General features: G+C 40.3%; 1 protein-coding gene across 2 annotated transcripts; it reads right to left on the bottom strand.

Annotated features, from left to right (window-relative positions):
- Window positions 1-933: 933 nt before the first annotated feature.
- MLH1 (mutL homolog 1) lies at window positions 934-19,129 on the bottom strand. 2 transcript variants are annotated; one of them, XM_039549204.1, is made up of 19 exons: window positions 18,980-19,129; window positions 17,622-17,712; window positions 17,399-17,497; window positions 16,238-16,311; window positions 15,092-15,164; window positions 14,718-14,809; window positions 13,328-13,370; window positions 12,602-12,690; window positions 10,425-10,537; window positions 9,753-9,846; window positions 9,082-9,235; window positions 8,011-8,369; window positions 7,094-7,242; window positions 4,963-5,071; window positions 4,066-4,129; window positions 3,357-3,521; window positions 2,352-2,444; window positions 1,879-1,992; window positions 934-1,348 (listed from the first exon to the last, which is right to left on the bottom strand). In XM_039549204.1, the coding sequence occupies exons 1-19, from the start codon at window positions 19,084-19,086 to the stop codon at window positions 1,181-1,183; spliced, it is 2,250 nt and encodes a 749-aa protein (XP_039405138.1). In that variant the 5' UTR covers window positions 19,087-19,129; the 3' UTR covers window positions 934-1,180. The 2 variants fall into 2 exon arrangements, with proteins under 2 accessions (XP_039405138.1, XP_039405139.1); XM_039549205.1 differs by lacking the exons at window positions 9,753-9,846; window positions 12,602-12,690; window positions 13,328-13,370; ... (4 more) ...; window positions 17,622-17,712; window positions 18,980-19,129.
- Window positions 19,130-19,340: the final 211 nt, after the last annotated feature.

Genomic DNA, 19,340 nt, shown 5'->3' with positions numbered 1-19,340 from the left:
ATTCTGCTCACTTCAGATGTCATTTGCTGGGCTGCCTGGCTCAAGAAGACACGAATTCCCCAGTAGTTATCCCATCGCCAGGATTGTCGTCGAAGAGGGGGAGCAGAAGGAAGGAGATGCTTTCTGGAACAGTGTGGTTTTCTACTATTGAGAACTCCCACTCTTTTGAAGCTGGCACATCACTGGTGAGAAATTATCAGCATCTGCACTTGGCACCCTTGAAATAGTTGAAGTTACACAGCCCCTGTGTTATACTTTACTTGAGGCCAGCAGATGCCCATCTGAGAGGACCTGTCTTTTTGGACTCACATCAAACTGCTGCCCTTCATGAGTATTTCTCAAAGGAAGGCAGGGTTTGGCACCTCAGCAATCCAAGAGCGTTAATGCTTCTGCTTGTACCAGAGCTGCTTTCAAATGGAACAGAAATCTTTACAGTGTAAAAAATGAAGCTTGCTTTCCTTTTTGGTTTGGATGCTAAATGCCTCTTGGACTTAGAAAAATGTTTTCTCTGTTGGGACAGCCTTGTAAGTAACAGATCTCCTAAGCCCTACTCATTAAATTGGAGACAATTAATATTATGTGTGCATGCTCATTTACTACCTGCCAGAGCATTCCCATTTCTATTCTCTGACTCCTTGATTAAAAGGGAAGGGATTTGCCTTATTTCAGCAAGGGTCCTGAAATATTACAAGCCTAACTCCTGCAGTTATGGATGATTTTAGTGCTTTGCATGTACATTCACATTGCAGGTAATGTCAGACAACAGTCATGCTTAAAAGAATGCAGGTAACCTAATTTGATTTCCAAAAGCAGTGAAGTTAAAGCACTCACATTTCAACTAAATTAAGCTCTATCTTCTTCCACAATCACTTAACCCAGTTAATTTTCTTCAGTAGAAGTGTATTCTGTCAGCAGATTGGTTAATAGGGAAACTCAGAGTGTAAGTGGAGATTTTATTGTAGGGATTTTGGTGGGTTTAGACAAAGCAAAAATTATGCTTTTTATACTTTGATCAACAGAAGGAAAATAGACCATTTGCTGCCATGTTAGTAGTTTAGTATGATACTAAATCCCCTCTTTTTTTCTTCCATCAAGATTCCAGCTTTATCTTCTACTAAGTAAAATTGAAGGTAACATAAATGGTGTCTATCTAAAAAAACAGTCTTTAATAACTATGTGCTCAACATCTTTCAAAAACTTTATACAGGTCAGGCAGGTTAGCAAGCTGCAAAATGTTGCCATCTTCTGCAAAGTGTTTAGGAGGTAAAAGATGAGTCCTAAAAGCTTTGTAAAGCACATGTTCCACAGTCCATTTCCATGTTGTTGAACCAGACTCAGAATCTTCATTCTGAAATACAGGAAGAAAAGTACAAACAATTAAACCGAGGTTCTGTTTAACTAGAGGACAGCACTCCTTAAAAACTTTACTATGTAAGACTACAAAAATTGTAAAATTCTGCTGGTATTAGAAAAGTTCATTCTATACAGTAAATTCTAAGCTCTGTGAAGTCACTTGCAGAATGGGTGAGCTTAACTGAATGATTGGGCAGATATTTAGACACAATCAGGCTGTATTTTAAATTTATATGCATCCTTGTTCTTCTGTAGAAATATAGCATAAAAAATACATTTCCAACTTGGAGGCCAAGGAGGCTTGTTATAATATTAAGTACACTGCAATGCCCAAAGTTAAAAGGTTCCCTCAATACCTGTAATACTTCAGAAAATTTAAGCCACATTCTTTCAGAATCTTGCCACGCTGCTACTTGACTCAGTTCACTGAAAGAGCTGGGATTATAAGTCTATATCTGAAAGAGCAGCAGTTTCCTGTATGTTGTTAGTTATCTGCTCACAGGACTAGTTACAGTATTCTTGTACCTGAGAGTTTGCCGGGTTGGCTTCCTCTATTATATACTGCTTTCTGATGGAGTAGAACATGGATAGTTCTTTACTTAGGCTTTCAAAACACTCCTTTTCTTCATCCCAGTTTACCTGTTACAAAAAAAAAAAGAGTCATCTTACAGAATCTGGGTAGCAGTAAGAGACTTGATAGAGATTCTTAACATGGAAAATTCATATTAATGTATTGGCCATTTTTGTCCTGGTAAGGTAAAATTATAGAATGAAAAAGAGGGTAGGAATGCAGGCTTTTAAATCAAAATAGAGGCTCATTCAGTCAGTAGTTATAAATACAGAGGCAAAGCATAACTAATCAGTAACCACAGAAAAGCATCTGGAACACGTAACAGTACACTTAAGCTGCACCAGAAACTGCAAAGGAAGGCTGGAATTGCTTAAATGTAAAGTAAAAAAAGTAATTGTGCATTGTTAGAATAATTAAGAGAATATACCTCTGTGGCCAAGCGCAGGATAAACATAGGCAGTCCTTCCAGTGGTGGGACATAGTTGTCTATCAGAAGTGGTAACCCAGTAAGATTTCCTTCCTGCAAGGCAACACTGCTACTTCAGTAAAAAAAGAAAGTTCTTCCTCGCAGTAAAAGCACCAGAACTGTTACATATTGTAAGACTGTTTCTTACCAAACTCAGTGAGCCTTACAAGTTTCTAAAGCCTGATGCCAGGCAGACATTGCCTGGAAGGAAGAGAGTTATTGGCAGAGTTTAATTTCACAAGGCATGGATTAAGCCACTCAGCTCAGGGAGTGGCTGAATTCAACCTTCTCCTCTAGCTCTAGGATACACAGGTACCACTTCCCGGGCAAACATCCAAATGAAGTGCCTGGGCTTGATGAAGTTGTTCACTTTTGTATAAAGTAAGGGATGCCTTAAAGCCACACAAAAAAGACACATTAAGAGCCACAGTGGTGCTGCAGCCCTGTCTGACTTGAAAACTGGTTAAGATTCACACCTTGTTGGTCAAGAGATCTGCATTAGTTATGGAAGCAATGACTAAATTGTGGATTGCCCAGAGAGGCTGTGGAGTTTCCCTCACTGGACAAATCCAAGAACCACCTGGATGCAATCCTGTGCCGTGTGCTCCAGGATGACCCTGCCTGAGCAAGGAGGTTGGAACAGATGACCCACTGTGGTCCCTGCCAACCTAACCCATTCTGTGACTTGGTAACTAATTAAACAGAAACTTTGTGTAGCACCCTTCTTAGAGGCAGCGTAAGTGCTGAGCATTTTTAACGAAAGGCTTATGCCACCTAAAATCTTACTGGAACTAATTCTTAATGATGGTAAGCACTGCAAGCAAACTACTGCAGTTATCTGTCACCAAAATGTAGAATTATGGAATCATTTAGGTTGGAAAAGACCTTTAAGGTTGAATCCAGCCATAAACCTAACACTGCCAAGTCCACCATTCATTTACTGTCAGAAGTAATAGCTGCAGTCACCTCATCAATTTCAAGAGAAAAATAATCTTTCAACATTTCAGTCTTCTTTTTCAAAAACTCCACAATGTACTCAGCAAGCCCTTCTTTTGGGCCATCTTCTTCTGTCCAGCCACTTTCGGGATCCTCTAAAGCAAGCATGGAAAGCTCATATAAAGGAGCTGGCTCCTAAAAAATGAAGAAAGCAAAACTTTGGTTAATGATCAGCACACCCTATTGGAAATCTATAGCTTCTTCCTTCACATACTAACTAATTGTAATACACTACATCTGGCCTGCAGAACTAACAGTTCTGTTTATCACAACCAGGCTAAAAAGGTATGAATTTCTTTCTTCTTTCTCTGCAGTCCACAATCCTGCTGAGCACTGTGATATTTTACAGGACGAACACTGGCAATCAACACTGTATTTCTGTAATTTGTGTATTCAAATTAATTATTTGTCCCAATGTAATGAGCAACAGCAAAACTTGGTGAACAACTACAACTGACACTAATAACAAGCAGCCAGGATGACAATTTAACAGTAGGAGCTACAAAATTACTGAATTTTCTACATTCTTACTGAGAAACAAAACAATGCTCTTGTAGTGGACAAAAGCCAACCTGACTGTGCAACCAAAAACCATGCATTTGTCTGAAAGGACAGACATTTTGTAAATACATTGTTTTAAAATCTTTTTATATAGGATATAATGTAAAATTATACTTACAGACAACCTTAAGACTCCAAAGTTTGCAAAGTCATAAATAAGTATCTGGTAGAAGAGTTCTTGGCTAAATTGAAGCATAAAAATTATTTATATGGACAGGATATCATATGTACAAGTTACCATAATTAAGAAGGGAAAGTATCATCCTGGAAACATCAGATGTATATATTCAGTCCTATTAATAAAGATCTTATTTTAACTAAAGAGTGTAAGGGTTCACCTGCACTATCTAGGTATTTACAAGTCTATTTCTTGGTTTCTGACCTCATCAGCCACACTGGTGCAGAAAGGTTACATACTCAAGTATCCAATCCCTATCAATTTATTCCCTGATAGTTTATATTTCCACTTCTTTACTCCTTTACTGCACTGTAAGAAATGCAAAGGAACTGTGAAATTAATAGACATATCTACCTCAAGTCTATTCTCTGATTTGTTACAAAAAATTATGTAGCTGGCCCTGTAAGGCTGCAGAGGCAAAATTACACATTTTGTGTTACAATCATGTCCTGCAGATACTCTTAACCCAGCTGGATACAATGTTTTACAGGACTCTTCTGAAGACTCTGCTCTATACAGCGTGCTGTAGATGATCCTGCAGCAAATTATGATGATGATCATAGAGCATCATGAAGCAAGAAAAATTCTTTCCCTTCCCACTCTCTGTGAGTGCAGAATACAGTAGTTGGCATTTTAGTTACACTGATTCCCTGCAACTTTTCCCAAGTGTGCCAGACTTGTTTCCACTGTTCTGAACTGTGCTTAATCTTTAGCCTCATGACTTTTCAGATAGGCAACGAGAACGATGTTGTTTTCTCTGTAATTTCCTTCCTTCTTCTAATTAGCTTCACAACTGGTACTTATTTCAGCTGCCAACAGGTCTTACAACTCTTTTACCTGAGTTTTGTTGTATTGAGAAGGTACAGCTTTGTCTGATACTGGGCCAGAGCCCACTGAGGACTAACACAACCAACAAACGAGTGATCACGTAGCATCTCCTGAAGTTCTGAAACAATAGAGAGGTGGGGAAGAAACAAAAGGATGTCATTTCATAGTTGCAGCCTGTCCTGGGGTGATGTTATGAAGCCGCTTTATTCCTAAACCGCCCGCTCACCGCCCAAGGCCGCTGTGCCTTTAGATGGGCCCGGGGGGTGGGGCCGTGGGACCGAGTGCGGGGCACTTTAATGGCTCAGCCCAAGGGCTCGGGGGGCTCTGGGGCTCTGCGGGGCTCGGAGGGAGTGCGCCGGGAGCGCTGTGCTGCTCTTTGGGTTTCTTTTGTGTTCCGCACAGCTGGGAAAAGGTTCTGTTGGATTTTTTTTACTTGTTCTTTTTCCCTTCTCTCTCCCTTGCCTCACTGCCTCCCTTCCCTCCTAGCCAGTCCGGGGAGCCTGCGGGTGGCCCCAGCAGGCCCATGGGGTGGCCCCAGCTGGTCCGAGCCCATGTGGCTGTTCCCTCTCCGGGAATGTGTTGTATTTGGAGGTTTTATTTTTATCCTGTTCTACCCTGTTTTGTTTGTGTGTTAATAAACAGTTTGTTTTTTCCACTTTCACTTGCTGTGACCCACTTGTCTTATTGGTGGAGGAAAAGGGTAGGCCCTTTTCCCTTCGGAGCAGACACTCTGGAGTGTTTCCTCCTGAAGTTTTGTCTCCAAAACCGAGACACAACCCTGCCCTCATTTATTTAGTTGAGTGGTTTGCGTCTTCTTAGCATGAAAGTCTCAGATTACTGTTCAGTCCTACTACACCCCTGCTTCTTCTTATATCCCTGTATGACCAATTATTCACAAGTTTTGAAATATTAATAACTTCTGTGCATACTCATACTATTAAAGCATAAGGGAGAATAGTTATTTAACATTTAAACTACAAATGCAAATTAGAAAAAAAAATTAAAATTAAAAACCCTGTGTTTGAATACCTTCCAAGATTAATTTCCAGCCACAGGAGATTGGTGAGCAGCATACATGTACTTCAAAAACTGCAGGTGTAAACCAGCTTTGCAGCAGAATCTAGGTATTGTCAAACTAAATTCTAAAAGTGTGATAGAATAGGTCCGTAATTTTTTTTTCATAATTTCTTTGTTTTTCTCTCACAAAGTTTTTTTAAATATATATATATATGAATGAGAAGGCTGGGAAGGGTATGAGATGTCAGATTTCATAAAAGAGTTCATTTTAGGCATTCCACAAAAAAAATTCACTAGTTGCCATCCTTGGGAGCAGCTTTGTTACAGATGTTTGGCACTGCAGTCACAGCATGTACAAAGCACTACGCTACCCTAATTCCACTCTTATGTTTTCCAAAAGAGGGTAACAGCCTGAGAAAAGATTTCTCTCTTTCCAAAGTCTCTTCTAGGTATTTCTTACAGATGTGAAGATGAGACACAACCATAGGCAGCTTCAAAAGTTCTATCACGCATTTTGAGACATTTTTGGGTATTTTATGGTTCAGGGACAACTCTTTGATTTCAGTATTTAAACAGTGACAGTCACATATGGAATTACTGGCTCAGAATTACCAGTCTTCTGCAAAACATTTACTGCAGCACAAGTAAAGTAAAAGTTCATGCTTTCTAAAGTTTAAGATTCTTAGCAGTTTATAAAGTTATTTATTACAGATGTCTGTGTGGAGTGTCCCCAGTTCTTACAAGCAGAAAAATCAAAACAAATCCAACAGAGCCCCCAGGATGTGATATTCCTAGCATTTAGACATGAATAATAAGGGTATGAGTCAGGGTAAGTTGCCTTCAGAGGCAACTGAGCTAAGAGGGAAACACCCTAGAAAGAATCGCAAACCATTTACCTTTGTCTAAAACAACTCTTTACAAAAGAGACAATATTTTACAAGTCTCACCATTTCATATAAGTGGGACAGATACAAATAAAAATGAAAAGCAAAAACTTTTGTTAAAAACTTGCTTAGCAACACAGTAAGTTCACTGGGCCTCCTTTTAAATACCTTTTTCCAGTTCAAACAGTCATATTTAGTTGGTGGAATAACAGTAATTTTGAGAAACAAGCCTTGCTTACTTGCATGTGCCTGGTTCTCAATTTCTTCCTGGAGAGTCAACACACTAGTCAAGTTGATAATTCTTCTTCTAGGGGTGCAAGCAGCAGTCATGTCCTTTCTGGTGTGATCTTTCTCCAATTCTATGTCCATGTCTTCCCGTGGTCTCTTCCTGCAATACCAAAACAAAAGGAATTATGTTCAATTCTCCTATCATTTAGGCTAAACACAGCAACAGATGGGATGCTCAATTCACATGCTGTATGTTAACACAGGAAATGCAGACAGTTTCCCAGAAAGACAGTTTTATTTTGCTTCTGAGGAATAATTTGTTAGGAAAGGGTAGTTCAGAATTTTAAGAGAATTTGTGACTCTAATACTAGGCAATTGTTGCTTAAGCACCAAGCAAATTGGGCTCTAAAGGATATATCTAAATATGTTGGTATTTCTAATGATTTTTTTTTCCATGCCCATTTTTCCGTTATACCGGGGAGAGGGAATCAGATTCCCTCAGAAGACTTTGGCCTCTCCTAACAGCTCTTCCAGGAGCTCTAACAATAATAATAGCACTTTTACCTTTGTTAGGGTAATGCCTGTCAAATTCAGTGATGTAGTTTCTATCCCTCCACAAAAGGGAAGCTTCCAGAAAGAGACAGACCAGTATGATCTCCCTAAACTAATGCCATTATGTATATTGCTTCCTGCCTTTCAGTATGCATGGAAATCCTATTCCAGTCACAAAATTTATCACAAATTACATAATTCACAGTTCACAGATTAACTTTAATTTCTCAATAAAATGTCATGAAAAGTTATTCTAGAGAATTTTCCCCCTCTGGAAAAGCAGAAGTCCAAAGAGATCAGAAAAATCTATAGTTTCAGGGCTATGCCATGAAATGAATAGGTAGCCTTGCACCACCTGACGAAAGGTGAGACTCACCTAGAAGGCACAGTCTCAGGAGACAGGTGTCGACTCTCGCTTGGCCCCCCAGGCTTCACTGCATCCTCCTGAACATCAGCCATTTCAACCAGGTCGCTGACTTCTTCCATTTCAGCATCCTGGGGTCTGCCTGCACCCTCTGGAGGTCCTGCATTAACCTCTGCTGTCACTTCAGTGGGGCCTGCACTTAGGGGGTTGCTCACTGGCTGAAGAAAAGCATCCAATTTCTGCTCTCGGGAATCAGTGCGGACCATCTGGTGCGCGTAAACTTTATCGCTGGTTCCCTTCGTAACCACAGAAGGGTTTGCTGCTGATTTTACAACCTCACTGGAAGAGCAGTCAGCCCCTGGAAGCAACGTCTTCATTCAGATATGGGGAAACAAAGAGAAGAGATTGAATAACATTTAAAAAAGCCCAGAAAGATCAATCACACTTCTTACTGCTCAGGAGCAAATTTGAAACCCCACCAACACAGTGTCAACTGCTTAAAAGGCCACCATCTTTGCACTTGCTATCCACATAAAGGGAACGTCATCATCTTGGCAGCTAAAATCATTAGTTACCATTCCTTTGTCTCAAAGGAAAAAAATCTTTAAGGTAAAAAAATCACAAGGAAATTAGTTTGTATAAAAATTATAGTAGTTCTCATGCTATGCTTTACATAAAGAGAGAGTAGAACATCTTCCTGACTTTTTTTCTGGTTAGATTAAATCCAAAGTGTTATCAAATACACAGAACAGTTTCCTCAATCACATCATCTTCACATAAACCAGGGCAGAATAAGAAAACAATTTACCACATGTGAAGGCTAACATACTTATAAAATCAAGACAACCGAACAGGTACTTGACAGAAATATACTTAAAGTGTTTCCATACTTTTTTTTTCTCTCTTTTGCCATACTGGTGTATTAAAGTGACTTCATCCCTGAAACATAGAGCAAATATCTTAAGGTACCAGTACAACACTTTTAAGTGCCATATCTGCAAAGACTGCACTATTGAACAGAGTAAAAGTATCCCTGATCATTACAATAATGCAGAACTGCCATCACTCCATACACGTTCTCACCTGAGTGAAGTACATCCTTGAAGAATTAGAGCCCAGTAACTTGCTCTCTACATGTTGTTGCACACGTTCCAGAATACTGTCTTCATGAAGAAAATGGACCTCGTGTTTTGTAGGATGCACATTCACATCTACATTCTGGGGAGCTATTTCCAGGCTGGAAAACATTTTAAAAGAAGTTAACCTAAAATACCCCATGGATGGCAGAGAAAGCAAAAATTGGTTCAAATTTGACAAAATTTGTCCACACAAATTCCATACAAAGAAGTCAAGAAGATCCTGAAACCTGCTAAAGTTTTATTACAGTCAGACTTGTTTAGTGTATTAAAAAATAATCCAAAATCACTCGGCAAAATAAGCTTACATAGGTAAGCTTAAACCAACATCGCCATTGTACAACTACAAAAACCCATTTTTACAAATATCTTTTACTTGCAGTGTCTCATGAATTAACAGGAAAGGACTTCAGCTGAAATTACAGATACTCACTACTTCTAAAAACAAGGTCTGCCTTCTTAAGATTTCCTTGATGTTACTTAATAATCTCCTGTCTCGCAATTAATTACCTCAGTGCAATGCTTAACACTACTACAAGGAACAGAAATGTCCTTCTAAACTACTCACCCTAGTTATATCCTACAACATGAAAAGGCTACATCTTCCTATTACTTTACCTTAAGTATAGGAATGGGTGCGTGCTTTTTGGCAAATAAGCAGCGTACACAGTTTCTATGGCTTTGCGCATAGCGGCTGACTCTACCAACCGATCTGAAACACAGAACACAGCGCTGTTTTCAAAGAGCCCAGCTAAAACACACTGCACAGTGCCCAGCTGCTCCTTCAGACATCTTCATGCTTCGTGTCTTCAAAAGGTATCTGTTAAGCACATTTTCCCCCAAGACCTATTTATTCTTCATATAAAACCAGGAATAGACAATATTTTCTTAGCATGTTTTATACTCAGAAGTATTTTTTTCCACAAATGCTGAAATAACCAAACTACCTTTTCATTATTTCATACAGTCAAGGTTTGTTGCAACCGATGCCAGTGTTGGTACAGAATGGAGAGATCACTCAGTGTAAGCTGGCAGGACACAACCATAACCTCGATACTCCTCGGTACTTCTTTAGGCCCAGTTTTAGCTGTTTTCCACTAAATACAGTGCCAAGTGTGATGCACATTACAAATCAAAAAACACTTTAAGATTTACAATTAACTGCAATATTTATTCTTAAAAATGTTTTTAAGAACGCTCAGGTACTTTGTAGGTCTTCAGAAAGTTTTGTTCTTCTGTTTATGTAAGCAACACATGACTGTACATAATGCTGCCTTTTTTTTAACTTACGGTTTATGAAGAGTAAAAATATGCATTTCTTCACTGAGTAGTTTGCATTCGTGATGTAACCTTTCATTTTAAAGGCCAGATTTGCATCTTCACAGCCCACTTCTATCAGTTCCCTATTAAGTTTGACAGAAACACAATCAAAAAATTAACTCTGCAAATTTTCAACAGTACATGATACTCTGTTTCGCCAGCTGGCAGGGTCAGCACAAAAGATACAGACACCAGCTCTAAGGGATGAGTGTAATTAACTGTAGTTCAAAACAGCAAAGAATTACAAAGGGATAACCTAAGTAATGCACCTACTCATTACTACAGAAGATTGCCTACAGTGATTAAGAAGATACAACACCAGTTACCCTAACACTTTACCATCACCCAGATCCACACATCAGCTGGGGAGCCCTGGTCACAGTGCAGGACAGCAAAACCACTCCTGGTAACTGGGAAATCCTACACAGTGAGCTCATTTGTAGGTGAAGACTCCACCTTCGCTGTGAGAGGGTCCAGCTTTTACACTGTTGACTAAAAAAGCCCACATAACCCTAATGCAGAAACATCTGGTTTCATTCTCTTCTTGGGTTCCACCCAAAGCCTGGCCAGGGCTCAAGGAGGAACCAAGGGAGTTGGCTTTGACCATACACCCCCAAACAAGGTCAGATGTCTGATTTCACTGCCTTGTCCATCCTCTAAATTTGGAAAGATAAATATATTCTTATTACACTACATATTTTGCTAATGATCATGCATATTTTGCTAATGAGCAGATAAAAATATCATATAACATATGGTTGGAAGGTTCATCTAAAGGTCAACTTTGGCTCAGGGCCTATTGCTCAATCTCACTACTTCATATACTGATCTATCTTCTATCCCAGTTAATGAAAACATTAGAATTATTTCAGAGCTCAAACACTGACTGCTGGGCCACAATAATTATTCAACCTGAACTGTATCATTTCCTCTTCTCAACTAAGTGTAAACTGGTAATGTTGTATGGTTGGAGTTTGTAAAATTATCTCCATTATCTTTTTAATACTGCAACATATTACAGTATCCACAGCATTATAATCTATTGATAATTCTAACATGCATTTCTTTGTTTAAGTCATTGACAGTGATTGACAAGAACACTTCAAAATTGTCTACAGCCAGGGAAGAACAAGCACATTATTTCTTGGACTACTTTGTCCACTTTTGTCAGTCTAATATGTCTTGGTGGTCTGTTGAGTAGTCGTTAAAATGTAAAAACGTCTTTCCAATTCAACTTAAATATATACCAAGTGCCATTTTTATTTGTGTTCAGTTTTTAACACCACCTTGAACTGGGTAAATTAAAAGTTTTGTTTGAAAATAAATTATCACAACATTTACTGTGAAGTGGGCAATTTATCCTGAACTGTACAAAGGAAAAACTCTTGCCAAAGGAGCATCCATAGTAGGAAAAAACGAATACTTAACAAGGAAATACATAAAGCTGCAAACCTTATTACTGAGTAGCCTCTCTATTTTGCTGTGTTTCCTAAAGGTGTTTTCATTAATTAGAAATTACATTCATTAAATGTGAAGTTTGACTTCAGTCAGTAACAGAACAGAATCAAAATGACACCCAGCTATTCATGGGACAAATTCATAACATGAATTCTTCACAGCTGAAAGTCTCATAAAGAGGATTTTTCCTACAATGGCAGATACATCTTCAAAATACAATCTTTTAGTTTTTTAACTTTTCTACCTGATTTACACAGCCTCAGCTAATGTAGCTTTTGTCAAAATAAGAAACCATAAGATTTCAGAAAAAACAATATGAGTAGCTTCAAAATTTATGAGGTAGCAGACAGTAAGAAGAGGTAAGATTTTCATGGTATAGGAAGAGAATATGAACTTGTAGAGAACACAGGTTCAGCTTGCTGTTTTTACATGAGCACTCGCAAAGTTACAAGCAGATGTTTCCTTTTCAGTACATTAAAGGAACAATTTTGTAACTTTCCTCTTCCCTTTGGTGCACAAAAAAAGTCACACATTCTGAAAAGAAGCAAGAGCTCTCTAATTGCTGCACTCCCTCTTCTCTGAAATTAACCTTGAAGGAAGCAAGAAAAGTTATCATAGCCCATGGTATTTAAAGAGAAAAGGGAGGGTGATTCACTGGAATATCAAAAGGAAACTTGACATCAACATACCTGCTAACAGCATTTCCAAAGATGGCCCTAATGTTGTCCACTGTTGAGGCGTTGGATAAGGTTCTAACATCTGACACGGTGTCACCTTGCTAAAGAGGGCAGAAATGAGTGTCAATCAATTCACCTTTCGGGACAAAGTTTTAGAAATACTTTAAACTACACAATAACATTTCTAAAACAAAGGCAGGGAACAACATAACATCATTATATTGTTTTGTATTCTTATTTACTTACTTATGTTCAAAAAGCAATGGATGGTAAATGGCACGTATTTACAAGATCAGCTGGAGCACATCAGACCCACTGAGGCTAGTAACTCCACCATGGAAAGTGAGGAACACACTCAGTTCAGTAAATAATTATCAAGAATGGCACAGAATGAGGGTAATCTACCCCAGCCTCTTTCATATAGTACTTAGTAACCAGCCTCTCCAGAGAAGCTGAAACAGCTCATAAAGCTAAACCAAATACAGCACTGACCGCACAGAAACATACAAACTCCTGACAAATATATTTTTGTCTTGCTTACTTCTAACTGATGTGCTTTCTAGGCAAACTGCACCAACATACCCTTCAACAGTGCAGTACAAGGGAAGGCTTTGTGTGCTGTCCCTGCTCCAAAAGATGCAGTGCAAATTTTCTGGCATTTTCAGATACACACATTATGTATATATACACAGGCACATACAGACACACAGTGAAGTTACAAAGACTTTATCTACACACCTTTTTAACTGAAAAGCTGATGCCTGAGTTATGGATAGCATACCTGAAAAACACATAAATGTAAGTCTGCAGTATGTGGAAGAAAAGTTAATTGTTTCCCCTGATTGCTGAAAAGCAGCTAGTAATAGGGGCAAGCAATTTCACTTCCTGTTAGACAGTAATGCAATTTGAGCCAACCTGAGCTTTTGTAGACTGCATAGCTAAAAAAAAAAAAAGCACGTCCTATTTATAACTCAACTGTAACCATAAGAAATTCAAGGATCAGCTTAGCTTATTTCTCAAAAAAAAGGATCGGCTCCTACAGACCTGTTTTTTCAGTTTCACTGCACAGGTTTAACTAAATAAAAACACCAAAACATCCTAAGTACAACAGAAGCAAGTCTCAACTACTAGGGAGAAGCATCTGAATAATGGCTGGCCCACCCTTATAACTTCCCCTACCCAGACAGTTCAGCTATTTGTGGTCCCACAGCTGAGATCTGATACACTACAGCTCCACAATCTTGGCTCAAACTTCCAGGGAAATTACTGCATAGTGAATAAAAAAAACACCACAGAACCTTGCACAATGAGAAATGTAAAAATGCAGACAAAGATTAGACTGCTGTGACTGTGAACTCAAAAATTCAAGTGGAAAAACCCACCAAAATTAAGTAACAGAAAAATCCTAATGAAAAACAACAACCAATGAGGTGGAGGGCTGTAACTCAGGAAGACTTCAGATCATTCTGTTTGACAGAGCAGCAGGAGCTGACCTTCCACCTCCTGGCTGAAGTCTGCCTGATCCAGTAAAGACTCTTAAATAGTTCATTTGGGGAGTAGGCTAAACCTTGGTATACAGTCTTGCTACTCTTTGCTACCTTTCGTGTCTTCTGAAAGTCTAAAGCAGTTCTTTTGCTTAAATTGTGCAGATCCTGCTTGCAAAGCCTCTGCACGTGGCAAAAGATGCAACCAAGGGGCCCAGGCAAGGAACATCTAGTGGCTAAAGTGACATTACTCCTTTTTGGGGATGTTAAGTTGCCATTCAACTTTTCTGTATTCAGCCAAATGTCAATGTTCCTGAGCAGATTTTACATTAATTCTATTCAGCCCAAGTATATTTAAAGTTCACTTGAGTTCAAGTCCATCACCATTTCTTTGCTGGAATTCTTAGAAATAATTAATAGTCACAGATAGAATACACTACTTCCTATGTGGATTTTTCACATCAAATTGGACAGACTGTTATCTGGTAGTGCACACTAAAAAATAGCTTAAAAAAACCTTAACAAACAAAATCACCACCACCACCAACAAAATGACACCAAACACACACTTGCCAGTCCCTCTGAAAAACCCTGGTACTCCCTATAGCAGTATACAGAATTGGGAGCCTCCTATTTCAGTTTACCTGCTAACAACTTCTAGTATTTTTGCATATTCTTCATTTGGATTCTTTAAAGCCTTCCTCCTTGTATTTACATTGTAAAAGAGATCTTCAACCTACAGAGAAAAAGTTCACAATTAAAAACAATTTTTAAAATTCTCTCTTACTATAGAATTAATCTAAATCCATCCTGTTAATTTTTATTTTATATATAAATTTTCTGAGAATACTTTAGTTTATGAAGAATCAACATTCAATTTATTCCTTGCCTCCCTACGTTCACCTGACAAACTGCAGCTCCAGAGGTGATACTGTCATGTACCTTACAACGTAATTGGTGCAAGCCTAACAAGCAAGGAACAGAAAAGGAACAAGAGAAAACGGGCACTAAAACCTACCGTGATCTGAGTTCCTTGGTTTCCAGCACAGGGCTTTGGAGGGGCTTTGATTTTTCCATCACTGTAAGTAGCTCTAGGCAGAAAATAAAAGTTGTCAGACATCTAGATTTACAGGAGGGCGGACATGGACAGATGACAACAAAGGAAGAAAACAAAAGAAATCCCATCATTGTCACACTCCTCCCAGCAAACAATTTGGGACCCTGAGAATTAGCTTTCTACACCTTTCCGCTAGAGTAAAACTGTCTTCGCTGATTTTAAGAGCCAGAGGGGCAGTGGGGGGATGGGAATAATAGCAGAGGAAAGGAGGCAGATCATGGCATATGTGTTTTGAAATTGTATTACTGAGACTTTTCCTCTAAAGGCAGGATTACTGCATTTTTTCTTTAATAGGCAGACACAGCCTAATAACAATTCTCTCACTAGACTTTACACTTCAATTATGCTAATGAGAAATTCTTGACTTCAGTCTGTTTCCTTTTTGACACTAACAGGATTTTGAGCATAAGAGATTTCTGACCCACGTAGGTCTTTCAGCAAGTTACACAGATGCATAAATTCAAAGGACAGACTTTATTGTGCTGTCTCACATACCCTGTGTATTTAGTGCAAGAAAGACAACAGCCACACAATCTTTTGAAAAACCAAGATTCAGAACATCTCTTTTTTACCACTTCCTTTTCTTAAAAGTAGTTAAGAAATTAATGGAAAAGCTTGCTTATAATTTAGATTAAGTTTTCAAAAGAACATTCAAAACTCTTTTTGGATAGGATAAAGCACCACAGGATAACAAACTAAGCTGTAAGTTCCTATGCTGAGACATCCGAAATTTGCTTGACACAATGCCCATAATATATATGTATAACCTTTTATCCTGAAATGGAGAAAAAGACAACGTTTAGCCTACATTAACTACTGAAGTAGAAGTTCCTTCAAGATCTCTTGCCTCCCCAACCTACCTCCACCAATTTTAAAATACACTATTTAGCTCAAGCTTCCATTTACAATTTGGAAAAATACATTTTCTCATATTCCAAGCCTTTTTGGTACCTACTCTTACCATACCCTCTTCCGTAATAGGAGTTCTGAAATAGATACATCTGTTACTGCATGCAGCAGAAGTCACCTGGATAATAGGTAGCATACCTGAATGCACACTTTGCATCAGCTGTTTTAGTTGTTACTGTAACATGGGCAACGTGACTGATGCTGGCCAAAGCCTAGGAAAAGAGAAAGTATCTTTGTAAACCTTGCTCTGGAGAACACTGAGGCATGTCCACACTTTAAACACCATCACTAAATTTCAATATACCACTTGCAAGTAATTAATAAAAATCCTTACAAGGAAATTGCTGGTCAGTAAAGCTTAAAAAAATGTTAGTATCTATAATACTGAATTTAATCCAGAAGATCCTTCTGGCTTCCCTAATATTTCATTATCACTGACAATGCAAGTGGTTAACCACGTAGCATAACTAAAAGAAATTTGCAAAATTATTACAGTTGTGCCTTTTTCATGTTAACAAGAAAGCAGTTGGAAGGTTTTAGCTGTTACTTTCTCACTCCTGCCCAAGTCTTTCTCTTGACTGTAAGTAATATTACAAAGTTAGGTCATAATGGTTTTCCTGGAAAACTCAATGGACGTGTCCACACAGATGAAACCAGCCTCAGGACCAGACTCCACTGACTGTGGAGATGATTATGTTGAAAGTGTGTGAGGAGAGGACTCAAGTAGTCTACTCTTGGGAGCATGTGAGGATCTCTGTATCTGAGCACAGGACACACACTTATATATCTTGTTCATCCAGAGGAGAAAGTTAAGCTCATCCTTGACTGTTCTTCCAGAGTTTAGATACAGCCTATAAGAGTATGAAAAACCAGTATATCTGAAGGGTAAGAGATACTAACTTTGTCTAATAGCAAAAGAAAAGGAAGACCACTGCACATTTTGAACATTTCGTTTTAAATGTGGTATTTAGACAAATGTCTGACATCAAAGATTCACCTTCAACTCAAATCTTCCACTTTTATCTGTAGGTTCCTGAACCATCATTTGAGAAGACAGGCTTTGTTTCAATTAAAAAAAAAAATCTTAATCCAGAAAGCAAAAAGAATATATACCTCCCTATAGGAATCCACCTAATCTTGGAAGACACTGAAATGTATTTTGAATACTATATTCACATAGCAGACTCTCTCAGAAAACAGAAGCTTCTGTAAAAAGTACTGGGAATGAGACAGTATGTACAGCCCACTACAGCAGAGTAACAACAATGAACAGTTTCAAAACCTTGATGAAGAGCTTACCTCACCCCTAAAACCGTATGTAGAAATACTAGCCAAGTCTTCAAATTTTTGCAGTTTACTCGTAGTAAATCTCTCACATACAATATCCAGATCTTCTTTCTATGTGAAAGGGACAAGCAATAGTCACTCTCTGAGTTTTTTCAAGATCAGAAACACCAATTGAAATAATTTTTAAAAGGTAGTATTAAACAACAGCATATACCTGTCAACTCTGTTTACTTACTCTGATACCACAGCCATTATCTTGGACCTGGATGAACTTCAGACCACCTTCTTTAACTATTACCTGGATACTCGTAGATTTAGCATCCAAACTGCAGAAACCAAAAAACCAAGAAAGCAATTTCAATCCCAGAGTTCTGCTTAATATCTTTATCCATGACCTGGATGATGGGATTGAGTGTACCCTTAGTCAGTTTGCAGATAACACCAAGCTGGGCAGAAGCACTGATCTGCTGGAGGGTAGGAAGGCTCTGCAGAGGGATCTGGTCATGCTGGATTGATAGGTTGAGGCAAATGGCATGAGGGTCAACAAGATGAAGTGCCAGGTCCTGCCCTTGCGTGACAACAACCCCATGCAATGCTACAGGCTGAGGGGAGAGTGGCTGGAAGGCTGCCACATGGAAAAGGATCCGGGGGTGCTGCTCTAACAGCTGGCTGAACATGAGCCAGTGTGTAACCAGGTGGCCAAAAAGGCCAAAGGCATCCTGGCCTGTATCAGCAAAAGTGTGACCAGCAGGACAATGAGTGTTCCCCTGCACTTGGCACTGGTGAGGCCACACCTCAAATCCTGTGTTCAGCTTTGGGCCCCTCACTGCTAGAAAGACACTGAGGTGCTGGAGCATGTCCAGAGAAGGGCAGTGGAGCTGGTAATGGGTCTGGAGCACAAGTCTGATGAAGAGAGGCTGAGCAAGCTGGGGGTGTTTAACCTGGAAAAAAGGAAGCTCAGGAATGACCTTATTGCTCTCACCTCCCTGAAAGGAGGTTGTACCAAGGTGGGGATTGGCCTCTTCTCCCAAGGAACAAGTGATGGGTCAAGAGAAAACCGCCTCAACTTGCGTAAGGAGAGATGTCGATTGTATATTAGGATACATGTCTTCACAGAAAGGGTGGTCAAGCATAGAACAGGCAGCCAAGGAAGTGTTTGAGTCGCTGACCCTGGGGGTATTTAAAAGACCTGAAGATGTGGTGCTTAGGGACATGGCTTAGCGGTAGACTTGAAGTGGTGGGTTAATGGCTGGACTTGACGATCTTAAGGGTCTTTTCCAGCCTAAATGATTCTGTGAATGCTAACTTGGCTCCGAAACCAAACGATTCATAAGTTTCTCAAACAAGAACAAAACAAGCCGGAGCACAAACGCAGACAGGAACGCGGCTTTCCGAGCGGAGCTGCCCTCCCGCCGCGTTCCGTACGAGCACACACAGGTACCGCCCCTCCTCGGCACCCGGGCTCCCGCTCGCCCCTCGCCGCCCGCCGGGACGCGGGGCCGGGGACGCGGGCGGGACGCGGTGTCAGCCCCGGCAGAGCCCCCCGCCCCACGCAGCGCGGCCGGGCTGCGGGAGGGGCGCACCCCGCGTTACCAGTTCTCGATCATCTCCTTGATGGCGTTGGCCGGCCTCTGGATGACCTCGCCGGCGGCGATGCGGTTCACCACGGCCTCATCCAGCCGCCGGATGACGCCGGCCATGGGCGGCCGCGCGGGGGCCGCGCTCGCGCCGCGGCCGGGCGGGAAGCGGGGCGGGGCCGGGGCGGGGAGCGCGCACGCCGCGGCGGAGGGGCGCGCCCCCTGGCGGCGGGAGGCCGCGCTGGGAAGGCGCTGAGGGGAGCGGAGGCCGGAGCCGCCGAGGCCGCGGCGCGCAGGAGCCCCGCGGGTGTCTGACCCGGGCGGCCCGGGGGACAACAGGCTGTCCCTGAGCCAGCAGGCCCTTGCGGCCAGGAAGC

Source organism: Corvus cornix, chromosome 2 (genome assembly GCF_000738735.6).
Source record: "Corvus cornix cornix isolate S_Up_H32 chromosome 2, ASM73873v5, whole genome shotgun sequence".
In the NCBI taxonomy this organism is placed as follows: Eukaryota; Metazoa; Chordata; class Aves; order Passeriformes; family Corvidae; genus Corvus; species Corvus cornix.
The sequence above is the reverse complement of the archived record's forward strand: the minus strand, read 5'-3'. Positions and strand labels throughout refer to the sequence as shown.

Excerpts from the sequence above, each read along its gene's own strand:
- MLH1 (XM_039549204.1), bottom strand. The coding sequence starts at position 19,086 with ATGGCCGGCGTCATCCGGCGGCTGGATGAGGCCGTGGTGAACCGCATC. Across the intron at positions 13,371-14,717 it reads ATACTAGAAGTTGTTAGCAG|GTATGCTATCCATAACTCAG; the intron begins GTAAACTGAAAT and ends TGTGTTTTTCAG. Across the intron at positions 9,847-10,424 it reads ATTTTTACTCTTCATAAACC|ATCGGTTGGTAGAGTCAGCC; the intron begins GTAAGTTAAAAA and ends TCTGTGTTTCAG.